This window comes from Megalops cyprinoides, chromosome 8, assembly GCF_013368585.1.
Source record: "Megalops cyprinoides isolate fMegCyp1 chromosome 8, fMegCyp1.pri, whole genome shotgun sequence".
In the NCBI taxonomy this organism is placed as follows: Eukaryota; Metazoa; Chordata; class Actinopteri; order Elopiformes; family Megalopidae; genus Megalops; species Megalops cyprinoides.
In genome coordinates this window covers 30547946-30567015 of record NC_050590.1, presented here as the reverse complement: position 1 = coordinate 30567015, position 19070 = coordinate 30547946, and the positions used below count along the sequence as shown (strand labels likewise).

At 41.8% G+C, this 19070-nt stretch overlaps 1 protein-coding gene across 1 annotated transcript in view; it reads right to left on the bottom strand.

Moving 5' to 3' along the window:
- The window catches only part of lsp1a (lymphocyte specific protein 1 a), a 38480-nt gene that overhangs the window by 4457 nt on the left and 14953 nt on the right, over positions 1-19070 (bottom strand). Inside the window, exons 3-13 of the mRNA XM_036534906.1 lie at positions 17785-18181; positions 17345-17487; positions 13783-14035; positions 13311-13451; positions 11495-11536; positions 10624-10667; positions 9137-9218; positions 8016-8156; positions 6567-6662; positions 5492-5584; positions 4965-5073 (exon numbers count right to left, since the gene is read on the bottom strand). Coding sequence (XP_036390799.1) covers positions 4965-5073; positions 5492-5584; positions 6567-6662; positions 8016-8156; positions 9137-9218; positions 10624-10667; positions 11495-11536; positions 13311-13451; positions 13783-14035; positions 17345-17487; positions 17785-18181 — 1541 coding nt within the window. The remainder of the gene's footprint in view (positions 1-4964; positions 5074-5491; positions 5585-6566; positions 6663-8015; positions 8157-9136; positions 9219-10623; positions 10668-11494; positions 11537-13310; positions 13452-13782; positions 14036-17344; positions 17488-17784; positions 18182-19070) is intronic.

The window sequence follows — 19070 nt, the reverse complement described above, 5'->3', positions numbered from 1 at the left end:
GTACCACATTTATTAATATATCACTTATGCTTAAAAGCAAATATACAGATATATGTTTAAAAGTATTGCTTTTATATTTTCTTATTGAACCTTTTAGAGTTTAACACAAAGTTGAATTTTAAATGGTTTAAACCATTTTAAATGGTTTAAATCAGTTTTCTAAATTCCTAATGGCCTAAATCTCAGATTAAAGCTAAAGGCTAGATGTAATGGCTAGATGAAGTTCATTACTCAATTGGAAATGTGTCTGAAAGCTGACATAGATTATCATTGTCTGCATGTTTACTTTTGACATTTAAAAAAATCATTGTCTAGGTAAATTGTCCATGCAGACAAAGTAAGCTAAATTTTCAGCCATCAGGCAAGAGTGGAAGGGTGGCTGGATATGGCCATAAAAGCTAAAAATGTCTTTGAGGGAATGCTTGTAGTAGAACCTTGTGCTAAGGTTAGAGAGTAAGCTACAGAGTACTGGAGGGACTGCTATGATGTTCTGCATGTATTTCATCACAAGAGTGACTTTAAACTCTTAAAGGCTAAAAGCCAAGCACCCTAGCTTTGTGCCTTTCTTCTACAAGTGTGCAGATCAAACTGCATTTTTACAAAGCTCAAACAGACATTATTAAAGATATCACAGACTTTTTACTCCACTGGTGTGCATCACTGGATGGTGCTCACAAAGGCAGGAGAAAAGGTATGAGGTATTTCCTAATGAATTGTCAATGACAGTCCATCATGTGTAGTTGTGTCCATTGTGTGTCCATATTGTGGCTAGTGAATTATCTTCAATGAATAAAGAGTCATTCATAAAAGATATGAATTGTATGAATCCAGAGTTTTGGCTAGGGATCAGAAATCCTCATTTGAATCCACTACATAAAGCATTCAGAAATTGTTGTTTGCAAGCCAAGTTAATTCACAGAATAGAGCACTAATGGCTCCATCACTAAAATGTGTGGCTTGGAAATAATCTTTGATGTTGTCACCCATAGAAAGTATTGGATTATATGTGGATTATAAGAAAATGTAAGGCTTTTCTTTCAGAAGAGAGCGAGATTATTGTAACAATTCTCATGCATTCTCATATAGTTTCTTGGATGCATTTTCATCCCTAAGCTTGCTGTGTGACCTGGTCACAACATAAAACTTTTTTCACAATGAATTGTTTTGTTGCCTTCCAAAAACTACTTCTTATGATGCCAGCCACCTATTTTATTCTTCAAAACCAAAAATATCATCCTACCCCTTTCTGTCACTTATTTCAGTACCTTTTAAGCACTAGCTGTGAAATTTGACAACATCTGACTTTCCACAAATACAGTAAAATAGCATATTTTATGTGTTATATTATTTTTGTTAATGTTTATGCTTATTAAGATGTTTCTAGTCTAGTCTAGTCTTTAAAGTGAATATAGAGGTCAACACAAAGTGTGGTGCTTGTTGATTGACAACGTAAGAAACAAAGATCTATTTTTGATTTTGTAAAAAAAAAAAAAGAGTAACACAACTACACTTTAGAAAGGACTCTTATATCCATATACTTTTGTAGAAGTTTGATTTTTTTTTTTTTTTTTAGTTTTTGGGGTTTGAAATTATTGTTCTATTTCCCTGGGACAACTGAATGCATTTCATTGCATAGAACCCATGGTTAGATGCATCAGGCATGCACCAAGGAGATGCCAAATACAATACAATGTTGATTTACAACACTTTCCTTGGGTTTCATTTTTCAAGATGTATTCAGTTGTTCTGCAGAACCATGGTGATCTATAAATCTAATATAATGAGAGCAGGGTGAGCTACACTAACAATTTCTTTTAGAAGCATAAGCCATGTGTACTTTATTGGACTGTGGTGATCGTGCTCATGTTGATTGTAGGCAGAAATGCAGTAGAACTCTCACTGGACTACAAACTTTGGCAGGCATGAACTGAGAAATTGGAGACAGCAGTGAGAGACAGCAATGCAGCTGTGAGGGGCGTGGCTTTGAGGGGTGTGTCTGTAAAGGGTGTGGCAGCTGGGCGGGGCAAAAAGCTGGACTGGGGCTGAGGAGCAAGACACCCAACACAATACAGGAAGAGAGAGACTGAGCAGTTTGGCACAGAAGTGAATCGATGTTTAGGAGAAGGACAAATGGACACGAGACAGATGTGGGATTACAATTATGAATGATGAATGGATGTACAGTGCAGTCAAATGCAGCACAATTTTCCCAAGGCAGACCCAGGCATTACAGGAAGGCTGAGGAGGTCACATTTGGAAAGATGCTTGAACACAGAGTCATTTGGAATGCAGGTGTTCCTGAGGAGGTGGAGTCGGGTGTTTTCACTGGATGAAGAACTAAGAAAAACTGCCATGTATTGCTTCAGTCACTGCAGGAGGCATGTGTAAGGTAAAGCTGTTATGTGGAACAGTGAAGAACTAGCGGTCACTGCTTTGCTAGTTCTTGCATGCATGTTTATACAAAAACAATTGTTTGTATACTAGAAGGGAAATGTGAAGGCAATGAGCACATTCTCTATAATATGCTGTAATTCTATTATGTGGTAATGAAGTACATGTGTTACAGCATAACACAGTTTAATGAGGGGTGAGGCCAAAATATTGTTTTTTTATTGTATGATAAAGATAAGCAAGCAGTGTGCAAATAAGCATTAGATAGGTGACAGCAGTAGCTGGTTGGCTCTATTCCTATCCTTTGAAAAACAAAGTGAACTTTACTCATAGACGGTTTCATTGACAGGACCAATATCAGATAGAAAAGGAGCTTTTTCCCTGAAACCCCCACTCCCCACTCCCCAAAAAAGGGAAGAGAACAAATTCAGCTGGCCTCACCCTGAGAAAGACTATCATACTTACAGCATACTTTTACAGTTCAATCATATGTGCTTAATGTAAATAAGATTGTAAAGAAATGTATAGACCACCATTGCAAACCAATGTATCCCTGCCTGTAGTCTATATACATTCTGTAAGTAAATGTTAAACAGGTGCACCATTCTTCATTGTCAGGCTTTTCTCAGCACTGCCAGTAAAATGTGCTCTCGTCTATTTGACTTTCAGTGTGATGAAGTCTATTCCCCTTGTGACTGATGGGGGGGGGGAGAGGGCAGTTAGACTTCATTCCGTGGTGGGGCATTCAAAAACTCCCACACTAGGCTGAGGGGCTTAGCTTCACTTACAAATAATTATGACGGACTTCTTCTACCTTTACTCTCCCTGTCCCACAGGGCTGTCTTTTAATCTTCTCTATATAAATATATGGCCCAGATCAAGAGGCTATCAGCGCCTGACGCAGTCTTTTCCCTTCGGTCCTTGGCAGGATTAGTAAATGCCACCCCAGCATGTCCCACCAACATGCAAAAACAGGACATATTGTCGTGACAGCAGGGCACAGAAGTGGCACACGCCTTTGGGCTGAGCACAAAGCAGATGAGCTTCAGGGAATAGCTGGAACCCCCCCCTTCCTCTCTAACCCCCCCCATCCCCCCATCTGGTGTTGAATTACTCCTGGTATCCACTCTGTCCTTGACATGGCTCTTTAGAGCCATTGGGTAGTGATGTTATAACAAGGCTTCAAAAACTCCAAAGTCAACGATTGGCACAAAATCATAGCTCCACCCACTATGGGGCTCATGAAGCTTACTCTTCAGTCATTTCCATTATATAAATTCCCATGAAGTCATTTGCAATAATCAGAACAGACCGTGCTGAATTCATCAGCAAGCTGTATGAATGAATGGCAATATCATTTGCTATTGCTTTGCTTCCTGTTAAATGCAAGATGCCATGTATTTGTATCTATCACAGAAGAATTTACACACCTGTCAAGTTTTTGTTTCTTATGGAGAGGGCACATCACTCTGCTCTCTGCTGTGTATCCCAGCAGCTTAGCAACCAAAACATTAGCCATCTCATGATGTAAATAAAAACAATCTAAAGCACTTCAAAACACAGAGTGTACAGGAGTTTTTACTGGAGCTCAAATACAAGTTATCTCAACTATAATGCAGTTTTTTGGTAATGGCAGAATGTTTGACAAACAACAAATGGTAGACAATGCTGTGTGTTGTTATGCCAGAGAAAGTTTCATATGCCAGGCCAGTTTCATAAAGGGAGACCCATTGGCAATAGGCTCCTTCTTGTAATCTAAGAAAACTGCCTTTTTTAACATTGAGTCAATACAGCTTCTTCTACAAAATTTATGGTGGCTATATTTGATTTTACACAGCCAAAGATTATTTGGGCTGAGAACAAAGATGGCTCAAAAGGTGTAGAGAAGGCTACATCTTTGGTATACAAGCTTTTTGTTGTTCTTGAGCCAAGCAGGGAGGCCCGGATAGTTGGAAAATAATAAGAGCAGAAAGGGAAAAGGGAGGAGAAAGGGAAATAGATTATTCATGTATGAGAAAGAGAGTGAGGAGCATGATAGGGTGAAGACAGAGAGTGATCGCTGCTAGTGTTGTCGCCAGCTCAGTAAGCCCTTGGCCCTGTTTAAGTGTTGATCTTTTTTGAAATAAAGCCGGTGTCATCACAGTGGCCCCTTCTTTGAAAGAGATATTTCACAGCAGGCTCATTAGAAGGTAGAGCAGGTGCAAATACACTCTAGCCCCACCATCAGAGTTAATGTTGGAGCTAATACACGGACAAGGTCAGCCAGAGTGAATACTTGGTTACAAAGAGACAGCAGAACAACTGTTGACCAACAACAGCCTTAAGGAGGGCTCTGGGGAGTGATTATCTACTTAAAACATTATGGTACACATATGAGCAGCAAGATAATGTCTTTACACCAACAATCGCACTGTAACCTGGACGGAGAGCAAGAGGAGGAGAGAGAGACACAAACACAAATACATCCTGGGACGTAACATTAGTTTATGCCTAAAGTGAATCCTGCAAAAGAATTTCAAAATAAATAAATCTTCAAGAATATGTGCTAAGGGTAAGGATTCTGAGGTTCTTACTTGATTTTCCATTCATGTACACGTCGTAATCACCATCACTGACAGGAATCTTCTCGTATTTGCCATGGCCTGTCACAACAAATTTGTACCTTTTACCAGATGGGGTTCCCTAAATAGGAGGTAAAGAGAAAATATTTTTAACATTTATTGACAAAAAATATTTGTCAATAAATGTTAAAAGTTTATTAATATAGTTCCTACCAACAGGAACTCGCACAGTTTGGATTACCACTGAACCACTGTCAGAAGTCACAACTGTCACAAATATGTTCATTTTCACCATTTGATGAAAGAGCATCAGGGATAATCATTATTGCAGCACATTACAGGAGCAATTCTTCCATCACAGCCATGATTGGGGCATGGAGTTACATAGAGAATTTCCTACTATTTCTGTGTCACTAATCTGCCATGGTCAGGGCTGAGCTGGTGATGTGTCTCATGCAATGAATCATGGGATAGCGTAGCTCAGCTTCAGCCCCAGGCTGCTTCAGCTGGCTGTGACCTCCCTGTGGGCCATTGCTTACTTTCCCACCAGGTCCTGCCCTCCCAGAGGTGGAAGTCTCTCCTATAGACTCCCACAGGTTCTTCTTGTGAAGTACGTCACCCGCTTTAATGTCCTGGGACAGGGGAGAATGCACAATTAGCAGGCAGTAACCTTCCATACACAATCCTGGATCACATCAAATTAAAACCAGCTTATTCCAGGAAATATAATTATGGGAGGGCGAGGAGGCTGAACTGAGCATTAGAACAAAAACAAAAAACCAACCACCTCTCCCCACAAGAGGGCAGTGTTCACTGGACACAGCCACATTCTGTCTGACAGAGGCTGGCTGGCATTTCACATATTCTCCATGCAGGATTTACAATCAGTCCACAGTTAATGGTTGTCGGGACAGACCCCTAGAGCTTGGCTTCCCTCCACTTTGATGCCTGTGGGACAGAGGGGAACTTGCTGAGGAGGAGAAGACCCCATAAGCAGACATCACACCCTTCTCTCTCTCTTTCTTTGTCTCTCTTTTTCTTTTCTCTCCCCCTCCACTTTTATAAAAATGTGACTGTTAATGCACCTGGAATCAGCAGAAACGATGTTTGAAATCCCAGCCAACAGACTGAACTCCATACACACATACATACACACACACACACACACACACACACACACACACGCACACCCAGCTGACGTTATGGGCAACATCATTGACAAAACATCTGCAGCCATTACTATGGCGACCTAGAACACTGGAATCCACATCCTTTTTCTAACTGGGCAATAAAAGCTGATGTGGCAGAGAGGCAGACTGCGAAAGGGGTTTCATTTAAACACAGAGAAATAAAGATGGAAAAAAGATACCATTACCTTGGAGAAGAGAGAAGTAAGGAGAGCAGCAGACACGAAGACAGTGGAAATAAGGAAACTGAGGAGGTAGAAGAGAGAGACAGAGCCTGCAGCCAGGGCATCAGTGAGACTTAAAGCAGAACAAACAAACACCTCAGATATGACAACATGCACATAGTTTCAATGAAATTGATCACCAGTAACTCCCAATGGCATTGTATAATGCCTCACTCTGATCACTGTAAACAGCAATAACTTACAGCTGGTTTGGAAGGGGAGGTTCTACTGCTGTCAGGGTTGCCCTTCACCCATTGGGTAATCAGGTCTGCCACACCCACTTTCAGGCCCTCTGCATCCTGGGATACAGAAAACAAAATGATGGATGAAGGAGAGATTACTTTGCCCCCAGATTCCTAATGTCTTCCTCTACTCACTCACCCACTCAATTCACTCGCTCACTCATTTACTTCTCTTTCTCCTTCATTCCTTTTTCTTACTTCCTTTCTCACTCATATCATTTTTTCATGAGCTCTCTCACCCCACTCCCTCATTCCTTGCTCCTTTTTTCATTCCCCCATACAGTAACGATCACTCATTCACTTTCTCTCTCGCTTTCTCATTTTCTCCCCCAGTCTCTCACTCACTGAGAGAGAGAGCACTCAGCACGAGGTATGTGAATGCCAGCACTGTTTCAGTTTTTTTTTTGTTTGTTCTGAGGTGACAAGCCTGAACATCTCCATGTAAGAAGTTAATGATAATGCTCTGTGTGAACAACAGTGAACAACAGTGTCATAAACCACCGCTGAGTGAGAAGGCCACACACACTACGAAGGGCTGCTCCAGCATGTTGGTTCATGTAGTTACAAATTACATGTGTGTAACTCCCCCAAGTGACTTCCATCTCCCTGAAGAGAATAACTGAGCCCATCTGTCTGAAATTGCTTTCCTTGTAGCTCCACCTGTCGTGAAATGGCAGGTATCCCAGGAGCCTCAGCAGCATCTGCCTTTCCAAGGCAAGATGAGAGATGGCTAACCAGAGTGGTGCCCTTGCATGCCACAAAATACCACTAACAGAGTGAATAGCACGTTTGTGGGAGTGAGTAAAAATAAATGCAGGCATGAGGTACTCAGATGTCTTGGCGATTATTCACCAGCTGATTATTTTCCCTGTCCCCCAAGTGGAGCTGTCATGCCTTTCTGCTTACCTCAGACAACCTGACACATGGTGGAATTAATTAAGTAAGTAATTAAATCTATTGAGGACCAGTACTATGACGTCACATGTCTGTACATCTGGACTTATATACCACATGTGCAAGAAAGAGTACAACACCCCCATGAACTTCAGTGTAAGAATAAGGCAAGAACAAACTCCATGACTTGAATTCCGCTGCATCCTTGAATTTGCCACAGGTAAGTTATTGATTATGATAAAAACAAAAATCAACACTCATAATTTGAAAAGAATATATGCTTAGAATAACAATGCATTGAGCAGAATATCTGTGAATTACTTAATGGTGGTGGAGTACATGTGGACATTTCACCTCATGTCAAACAGCTTCCAGTGGAACTGGCGAACTGTGTTGATTGGTTGGCAGCTGAATTGCATTCTGTCTTACGGCTACTATGTGCTTATAAAGGACACAGTGTGGGGATACTAGGAAAGGGGGAGGCATGTTGGGCTGGAGAGAGAGGTCTGCTCTTGCCTTCGTTGGTGTGCTCTTGAGGGAGTTCTGGTTCCACACTTCCCCAGCCTCAAACAGGCTCTTTTTGGATGACACAGGTTCGGGGGGACTTGGAATGTCCATCAGCCCCTGCTTGGATGCCCTGGTTTCCTTGGAGGAGATCTGAAATCATACAGCATAGACCCCATGAGTCTCTCAGGGCCACCAAACTTCCCTTGCTGATTCAAGTCACAGGGATAAATAAACTACACACAAGAAAGGAAAATGACATGTGCTCCTGAAATAAGTTAATAACTCTGCATCTGCGCTGACGCATTTTGACATATGGTCCTCCTCTCCTTTAGGAGGACTTATGTTGGAACTCCAGAGCAATTAAATAACAAAAGGCATGGGCTATTTCAGGTTTGCAATTACTTTCCCTTCTTGCATGGATCATGTAGGCCTGAGCCTCACGTAGGAACAGAACATCTAAGTGTATTTGGTGCAGTTGCCGAGAGAACTGACGTCACCTTAAAAGGGGTGGCCACTCTTTGGCCTGTTCACTTTAGCTGTTATGAAATCTAAAGCTGGGATCAGTTCGATAATGCTGGGATGTAGAGAGATGGGTAGGGGATGTTTGGCCCCAGCAGGAAGAGGTGCTCCAAGCCAGAAAAGTGAGGAGACACATGTACATGCATCAGTGAACACATGCAGCTCCTTGGTGGCCTCATCTCCTACAGTCACACCTGTTTCACTCACAAACACTGAGGGCTGTGACGATGCTCCCCTTTAAGAGCACCCCATTAGCAGGGGGTGGCATGGCATGCTCACAGACAGGGGTGTGTGTCAAATCCAAAACCTTGCCTAGGGGGACAAATTCAGTCTAACCTGACGAGGATGACAGAGCATTCATCACCCACCTTCCTGCCTTATCTCACTGAGACAGGTGGAAGGCCTGGATGACTGCACTGTCATTGTCTATGAGAAATGTTTAGTACACCTGTTACACAACGCTTACAAAACTGTGAAGGAAGATGACATATATGGACATGTATTCATCATAACAGAGATTAAACAGACTGTCTGATCATTAGAGCCACCACTCTAACGCTGAGGGCAAAAGAGTAAGAATAAAAAAAAAAGAGAAGAATAAAAAGGCGTACCTCAATGGCATGGCTGTACTGCTCCAGTTTGTCATCGATCTTGGATGTTAGCAGAGGGGACTGCATCTTCTTAATGCTGTTGCTGTTTCCAAAATAAATGCACACAGTCAGGACATGTGAAATCCAATACTAGGCGGGGTATGGGAGAATATGCTTTCAAGTTTTACTCTGGCCACAAGCCCAATAGAAGAATGGGAACCGGTCTTCCCCTTGTGAAAAATGCCTTTCCCATACCATGTGGAATGCAGGCCTGTGATATGACCCTGGCTGAAGAGACAGACAAACTGCCCGCCAGAAGCTGTGCCATCACTCAAATCTTAATCATTAGGATTGCTGCAGTGACTGTCTCTCAGATTCTGCAGATCCTGGTCCCAATACTCAGCATAACATTAATCACTCTTTGACTCAGAATTACAGCACTGTCCAATGCCAGCTCCATGCTCCAGTCAAAGCACACAGCAGCAGAGTCCGATCTCACCCAAAAAACATATGGAAAACCTGACCATATTCCTGAATTTCAATGTAGCTCAGTGAGTTTGCTTGTATTTACAGGAACTATTTCAGTACCTGTGGCTGCACATTGCTGGGACCTGGCAGTGGATCTGTACGTGAGTCATTAATGACATGGCTCAATGAATAGACACCACCTTCAAGAATAACATGCTGTGCCGGTGAGATGAATGTGGCCCACAGACCTATAATTTAAAACTTTGCACAAAGGCAGTGACAAATTTGCAGCGAAAGGGTTCTGAATCAGGTTTGTGATGTCATGCTTTCTGTTGAGGAGACAGCAATGGGGTTATGTTCCATCTTGTCTGAACTGTTGAAAACTTGACTCAACAAAGAACAGCTCCTTCTCCACATTCCAACTGACCACAGAGGGCAGGCAAAAGACTGCAAGTCCTGATGATGTCATGGCCAAATATCTCCTCCATTCACCTCAAGGCCTCCAGAGCTGACAGATGTATGACAAGGCAGGAAGCCTTTATTGCTGCCTCGAATCTAAATCAAAGCTGTCATTTTAATGACTCATTCCCTTTGTCAGTCCTCAACAACCCATCAAAATGTGTCAGTTTTGACATGATCTTGAAAATGCTAGGAGATGGTTAGCCCCAATAATTCACCACTGCAGACTATATGGAACCTGGCATTTTCTTAGGAACAATACCTCACCAGCCACCAAAAAAAGGAAAAAAAACACTGACCTGACATCTGGTTAGAATTACCCTGGCCATAAATCATGGCTGACAAAAGTGATGCAATGAAAGAATGTAGCGAAGATATCCAAGACCCAGAGACAGCGTCCTTTCATCCAAGTGTGGTTAAGAGACATCAGAGCTGTTCAGCAACAGCATAATCTTTTCAATCTATTGTGTGACCCCAGCAATTTGCCTCCCATTACATTTCTGTCTTTCTCTTTCAAAGACTATTGTGCATTGTGTTTTCAGGAAAGAAAGATCTATAAAATTTGTAGTCTTATATCTCACCTCTTCTTCAGAGATCTATTCAGCGACTCTGTTCGCTCTGTAATCTACAAAAAGAAAGCAAAGTCATGGGATGTTTCAATTATTCAGGGAGAAGAAGTGGGACCATGAGAAAAGTGTGAGAATACAACCAGGTTCAGCAACAGCACAGGGGGAGTTCATGATTAATGTTGGGCATGCTAATGGTCATTACCTCTACAGTCAAACAGAATTCTGATAACAAATCCTGACATAGATCCTTGCCATCTGAGAGTCCACTTCATTTTTGTCTCTCCAGGATATTAGAACTAATCCACATGCTACAAGATAATCCTACTTGAAATATAGTTTTGGGACAGTTTTATTGGAGTAGAGAAATATCACCCTTAATCCTAACTGTAACTTTTAAATGGCTGCAAAGAATGAGACAACTGCCTACCATGCTCCTCTCTTTACTTTTTCTCTTGAAGTTAAAATTTATTGTAAATGGGCATGTTCACTTCACGAGTATAATCCTGATATTTTGAGGTGAAGTATCTCCTCTATCATTCTGCCTCCTAAACCAAGTCAACCAGGGAACATTTCAGGCTTAAGTGTAACCTGCATATGTATCAGATAATCTCTGCAGCTCTGCGACACATCATAATATCATAAACTGCCCTTTGCAAAAAAAACATGACGTTGATGAACATGGCCACCTAGAACTGAGCATGCATAAAACTAGGAGTGGGAGATGGAGTGTCTTAAAGGTATTTTGCAAAAGAGCCCGACTTCAAAGCGGCAAACTCCCAGCATGCTTACAGGCTCATGTTTCACCCACACAAAAGGATCCCTTGTGTTACTGTAGGAGTCAGCGGCTGAGAGATGGAGCAACCCCTCAGATCCCTCAACTCACCGAGTATGTGCTCTCTGCTGTCACCCTGTCGTCACTCTCACTCTGAAAGTACACAGACAAGCAGAGGGAAGCACATTGACAGCAAACAGGAAGCAGACTCACAAGCACTACAACAGAGTACCCCAAAAGAGGACAGTAACCTAAGGCTTCTAATTTGAAACTGTACGGAATAGAATCCTCTGTGCTTTGCAGAGGTAGGTGAGGGAATGATTCTAATTTATTTTCCATTTCAAAAATATTGTACTTTCAATAACTGTTTGTGTAAATTACTTATTCATCAGAGCTAATGGTCAAAATAATAACTAAATGATTGCTTTGCAGTTATTCAGATATTTTAGGGCCAAAACCATCTCATAAATGAATACATAAATTGTACAGTGATGTAAGGATAACCAGTTTAGCTAGTATATACTTTCCTTATTGGATGTTTACACCTCAATAGATGCATTATTGATGCATCAGTGAAGTCAAAGAATGAAACAAAAATGAAAATGAAAGTGCAGTGCTGTTTCAGCATTCCAAAAGCACAGGTTAATAATTTTGGTCCTAGTATCACTGGCATTTCAGGTTAGAGAATTATCAGCAGACACAAATGAAAAAATACCTTGGGTTGTTCTCTGTAAAATAATTGAAATCAAGGAAAATGTTTTATTGGATGAACAAAATATGTAAACATGTATCTGTGATCATTGTAAACAGCCATCTTCCAGATGTATATGCTGTATGATACTATTGTTATTGTTTTTCCATAGACCAAAAAGGATTCATTAGAATGGATCTGAATTACTTTGAAGTCACAGTTAGGTGTTATATGATATTGGCAAAGGTGAAGCAAATGATTATTTTTCAGTGTACAACCCTCGGTGTGCTTTAAGGATTTAAAAAGCAACATACAGCAGCACAGACCACTTCCTGAGAAAGACATTCTGTCAACACAGGAAAGATGAAGGCAACCTGCAATTTCTTCACAACTTCGTTTACGAGTGGTGAGGAAATGTGGGATGTGTCACAAGACAATGTAACAGGAAGGGAGATGGTATCACCAGCAAGCACAAAAAGACAGCCCTCTGCAACACAGTGCATCTCTCCCTACGTTTTCTATGAGCACTTCTGAATGTGGCACAAGGACTCCCATGCATCAAATTCAGAGAAGATATATGGGATTAGCAAACCAAAGTGAGCAATGATCTTGAGGAATGTAGAGTGAATGTAGAATACATTTTTTACTTGTCAAGTGTATAAATATGTATTAAACTGCATGTGAACCCATGTGTGTGTGTGTGTGCGTGTGTGTGTGTGTTTCCACATGTAAGTGCACATTCATGTGTATGCACATTATATATCATACACCATATTTTTTATAACTGTATAGTATAAAAACAACTACAATAATAAGACACAATGTATTAATGGAATTGTAGACACCCATGTCAAGTTTAAAGAGCATGCATGCACATCCAAAACCTTTTTATTACACTTTAAATTGCATGACAAAACTAAACCCACCACTTATTTCTATTCTAAACATTATCAGGTAAAAAGCAGTTTTAAATCCTAATGGTTATACAGAGCATGGCAGTTTGTGATCAGATTTCATGATGTCAGCACAGCTGATTATCTTCTAATGTACACAATGCAATTACAGCAAAAACAGAATTGAAACCTGCTATCACGCAGAGGCAAAATGAATGGATAAATGGAGAAAGGAATGGTTGCACTAAGGTCACAGAATTTGGAATAAATCAGTGATGAGAGGTGATTGGTCTTTGTGGGGGGAAAATGGGTGGCGTATCAGAAAGACCGACAGCAGGCTTACCTTAAAGGAGGGGCTCCTGGGGCTGAGTGGGCTGAAAGGCTCCTCTCCATCGGCGCTGGAGGTGCTGAGGTTCTTCATCCTTCTCTCTGCTGCCTCCATCCTCCTCCTCTCAATCTCCTCCTTCATGTGTCTCTTCTCCTCCTGCAACCATGCCCCATCACCCCATCCCCATAGCCAATCAGAGCAGATGACCCTACAGAGCACAGCACTGAAGATACGCCTTCATGAGATGTCAACCAAACAGACACTGGGGCTATATCACAAATCCATAAACGTGCATGACAAAAACAGTCATTGCACTGATGAGAGAAGATTTAGGCAAGGAAAACAGAGAAAAGAAGAAGGTATTCAACCTTTATCTTTCAAAATACTAATGACAGTTCTCTTTCTTTCAATTTCCTCCTGGATGTTCTTTGTGACAGGCTGTTGAACACAGTGTGCATTTTGGCTCAGTGTGGGCATGAGCTCTCACCTCCTCCCTGAGCTGGCGCTGGTAGTCCTCCTCCTCCCTCCTGCGCTCCTCCTCCTCGCGGACTTTGCGCCTCTCCTCCCTCCTCTTTTTCAGCTCCTCCAACTCCACCTCTGCCTCTGCCTGCCGCTGCCTCAGCTGCTCTAGCTCCTGGCTCTCCTTCTCCTGGTGACTTCGGCGGATCTTCTCCAGCTTCTGCTCCGTCTCAAGGAACACCTCTGCCTCTTCATTGCTCTCCTGTGTCTGGCTCAGGCTCCTACAGGATACAGGAGGAACAGAGAGAGATGGAGATGGAGAGAGGGGGAGAGAAATGGAGGTGAAGAGAGGGAAAGATACAGAGATGGAGATGGAGAGAGGGGGAGAGAGATGGAGGTGAAGAGAGGGAAAGGTACAGAGAGAGATGGAGATGGAGAGAGGGGGGTAAGGAAAGGGAAGGCAAGGAAGAGAGAGGAAACAGAGAGGCAGGGGAGAGAGAAAATGGAAGAGAAACAGCAAAAGAGAAGGGAGAGAGATTATGAAGAGAACGATCTGGACCCTTTTAGATACCAGAGGCTACCAGAAAGAACCCAAACAAGCTCATGAATATAACACATTCAAGAACATTTGCTTTAAACAGCAAATAATAACCCCCAGACCCAATGGCGGTCATTTCTCCCATTCATATGAAAGTGTGAGGGTGCAATTTAAGGGTGGGGCACACACTCCTGTGAAATAGAACCCCTGGATCCCATTCCCAGTCCACCCACTCAATTGACCCAGGGATTTCACTGTCTCTAAGACCGTCATTTCACTGTCTTTGAAATCAGCAGCATTTTACAGCTCTGGAACCACTTCACAAATTTCAATGTAATTGTTACCTGCCTCTTTGTTCCTGGGTAACAAACCATACACTCTGGTGATTGCAAATTAACATTGCAAAGTTGTCATGTTATCAACACTTTATTGCTAACTGTATAGTACAGTGCACTGACATACCACATATTTTGAACAATGTAAAATGTACATGGAGATACACATATTTAAAAAATGCTCCCAGATACCATAAATTTGATAAATTTTACAAAGGTGTGAAATGGCCATGGAAGAAATGCGCCTTGCATCAATGCTGTTTTGCATTCATTAAGTCAATATAAACAAATCTGCTGTGACATGCAGGGGTGATAGGTATAGTGACATTACCTTTCTAATCCCCAGGTTTATGTTGTTGTTGTGACTACCGCACAAACACAGAGAGACATATTATACAGGTGTGTTACAACCGCACCCCAAAAACAGCGGGGAAAAAAAAAGGCAGAAAAAGAACTGTACGTTTTTTGTATTCAGCTAATCTTTGAGAGATAATCTTTGAGAAAATTTACAGTCCATTCTTGAGCAACAACTAAGTACTCTGTAATTCGACAAAACACTTAACTGTAACTACGAATAGGTCAGAACAAGTGCATTTAAGGATTGAGAGTCAGTACAATAGAAAATGCTTATAACAGCTGGTTCAACAAACCAAGACCGTTTCAAATGTGGTATGATGTTTATATTTCAGACACAGTATATCGAGAAGATGTACATTTACAAAGCTGTCTCTTTAGCCCTTAATTCACATAATTACTTCCAAAGCCACTAAAACACATCTTAACATTCAAAAAGATACAGCGTTTCACCTAACATCAGGGCAGTAGTGTTTGTGCAAGTCAGGTTGGTGTAAGACACACAATGTTGACAGAGGCTACCAACACTGACTTTTTGTCCAGAGGGTTGGGTGGAAAGAGTAGCACAAGATGGAGATCTGTCGCTCCAGAGCTGTAGATAAGGCTCTTTGTGAGGAAGAGCATGGTTTACCTGGGACTGAAGGATGAAGATGAGGACCTCCGCCGCTCTGCCATGTTTTACTGCTCTGAGCATGCACATGAGGAAGGCTGCTGGCTTTGAGCACACTGGACCAATCTCAGGAAGGACGTTGGGCAGCAGGAAATTATGACATCCACTGTGTTTGCCATTGCACTTTTTTTACTGTTTCAAATTCAAGCCAGCTTTACTGGTATGACAGTCAGAATGTATTGCATTGCCAAAGCACATATACAATGGAGGCAACACAATCAATTTGGGCAGAAAGTAATCACTGAAAAATGACTGTGTGATAATGATATTCGCAACAACTATTATAATGATTCAGTAGATATGAATTTCCAAATAGTCAAATCATGAAGGGTGTATTTGATGTGGTTATAGTGGTACTTTCATTTGGCTTGCACTCTGATGAATGACCCTTGCAATAGACCAAGGTTGTTGACCTCTTTGTGTGGCCATCATAAACAGGGAAATGAAAGCAGGAGATGGGTTGGAAGAGGGATGCTGTGAGGGACAGCCTTCACTACCTCTCCCTAAGGGCTAATTGTCAATTGTGTATTAATCATTGGGTAATTGTATGCACATGTTGGCTATTTGTAAGGGAACCAGCTTGTTGGGTAACGAGCTGTAGTGGAGCAACCGGGGGGGGGGGGGGGGTTGGTTGACTGAACTGCCTGCCTGACTGAACATGCATTTTTGTTATTTAGTTGAATATTTTGAATAAAGTTTGTTTGTGTGTCTTTATTGCGGCAAAAAATAAAAAGTCAGACTGAGGGTGTAATGATTTCAACCTACCCCTAGCTGAGTTTCTCGCCGTGGTATTTATTTTGAATGAGCACAGACACAATAGAGTTACAAAAAACCTTATTCGCTGTCCAGTATCCTTGTGTAAGTGTACAAACAGAAAAATTACGCCCTCTGTTCGAGTCCCAAAGTATAGGAAATAGGCGAAATAGCACATCTCATTGTAATCCGCATTTCTCTCCGTTCCACCATTCCATCTCCGTAAGTTTCCCCTTGGATCTGTCTTGCATCTCCATACAGCCTATAATAGGCTGTATAAGGGCCCACTACAGGTCCTCGCCCCCTCTGCAATGAGCCATTGGCTCCGCCACTGGTAACGAGTCACCTGACTAATTGAAAGGTTATTAAATACAGGTGTGGCAGGGGGGAGGCTCACTTTGTCCCTGCTGTAGGCTTGCATAGGCTGGTATCTTTGTATTTTAAAATAAATTATTGGTTTTTAACCTTTTGTTTTTGGGTCATTTATGAGAGAAGTGGTGGCCAGCTTCTCTACAGATGCCATGAACACCTGATGTGGAATGGAAGTCGGTTTATTATTTCATGAGGTTTGGGATTTTTCTTAATAAAGAGTACTCCCTGTTTAAGAATCATTTGTCAATTTTGATTTGAGTCTTACAATTGGTTATTTCTATATGTGAAGTAAAGTATATGGGTTTACATTGGTTTGGCTCAAAGATTTGGTCATTGCATGTTGCTGATTATTTGCAGTTATTATTCTAATAGGGAAACCCTATGTTAACTGAATGTACTGTATGCACACACACATGGAGATATTCAAGTGTTACAATTGTATGCATTCAGATTACATTCTTTGTTTGTGTACCGGTGCATTCATATCTTTATTTTAAACTTTAACATATCCATGAATATGTTCATATTTCATGAGCTGTCAAACTTTTGCCCTGCCAGGGTACATTACCTTGGTGTCCTTTTTGTTTTAACAAGATGTGACATCACTTCCTCCCCAGCTGCATTTCCATTGCTGTTGATATGCTTCGCTTCCTGCTGCAGGAAGACTTCGGATGTGTATGAGACCTTCACCTCTTTCCTCTTCTCTTTGGCCTGCAAATGCACAGTAACCACCATTCACAATCCTTCTCAATTTCTTTCTGATCTGAAAGGCCAATTTTCCTACAATAGAATTCAATAATAAACAGATTGCTCTGACTGTAAATCAGTATGTATGACATTTTTAGGGAACTATGGTAAGATGTGACCCCAGTTTAAAGGCTGCCAGCATTCATTTCATATCATATTTACAAGCTGCCATACATTCATATCAAATTAAAAGCCTGTGTGACAGCTAAATTATGCTTTACATTTGAATGTCCCTTTGTGTTCTCTAATGCACAGCAGTACCTTTCCCTCTTCATCTGTTATTTGATCAGGCTCTTTCTTCTTCACCGCTTTCATCTTTTCCTCCTCCCTCAGCTTCTTCGCTTCCTCATCTCTCTCCTTTTGTTGGCACACCCTGTCATCACCCTGCATTGCCTCCTCACACTCCCTCCACCTCTTCCTCTCGCTCTCCTTCCTCCTCCAGTCTTCCTCCTGCTCCTCGTCCCCCCATCCCTTTGCCAGCCGCGTGGTGTGGCGGGTCCTCTCTACAGCAACATTCTGGTCCCACTCTTCTTCCTCAGTCTGGCCCTGCTCCTCCAGGCGCCGCTGCCTGCGCCTCTCTAGCTTTTGGGTCCAGTCACTGAAGCCCTCGTCCTCCTCTAGGGACTGCTGGCTGCTGGGCTTCAGCTCGCCCTCATACCTGAGGACAAAACAGTGTTAAGGATGTACCCGTAACATAGCCATCTTAACATTTTACTTTGCTCTTATCGCCCCAGTGGGGATAAAGTCACATTAAATTGAACTGGAAAAACAGTGTCACAATGCAAGTACAGACTCTCCCCAAAAAGAAAGAAGAATGGTGAGAATCACAATACAACAGCACCAGCACCCAGACTGGCACCTGAGACACGTCAATAGAAAAATATGTTAACCGTGTCACCCTGCTGAAAAGTTGTAAAAATGACTGGAGCACTGAGAAACCAAGGACAGTAGAAAGACTTTAATCAGAAAAGTTTCATCATGATCTGCACAAACCTTTTGTTGCAAGTGTTTATTGAGAGATATTTTTAATTATTAATCAGGACTGATACTCAAATGTTGAAAACAATGTAGGATATTCTTAATCCTAAATTACAGATGTGTTAAAGTTACAAATAAATGCCTTTTGAAATGACATGGTCTCCTGGTGACCCATACTTTTAGAGGCAGAAATGCAGGATGCTATGTGCTGAGGGAGTGAAAGAGAGGGACAGTGTGACATAAAGCAAATAGACAATGGAAAAGTAAAAGAGAGAAGCACACTTTCTGGATATCTGATTTCTGTTTCATCCAAAGGGCTCAGAACTTCTTGCACGCTGCCTCCTCACTGAGATAAACCGTAAAGACTGGGGTTCACATTTCCTGTATGTGCACTGTGTTATACATGGAGCCATGTGTCATGTGACCTACACACCTGCAATCCAAAAGGGCCATGAGTCCACGTGCCACTGGAGGAAAGAACATGATGAGACAGGAGCTAGAGGAGGTTACAGGCTAGCTTGAATATTACAGACTGGAGCACAGGTCCTATCAATTAACGCTGCCATGCC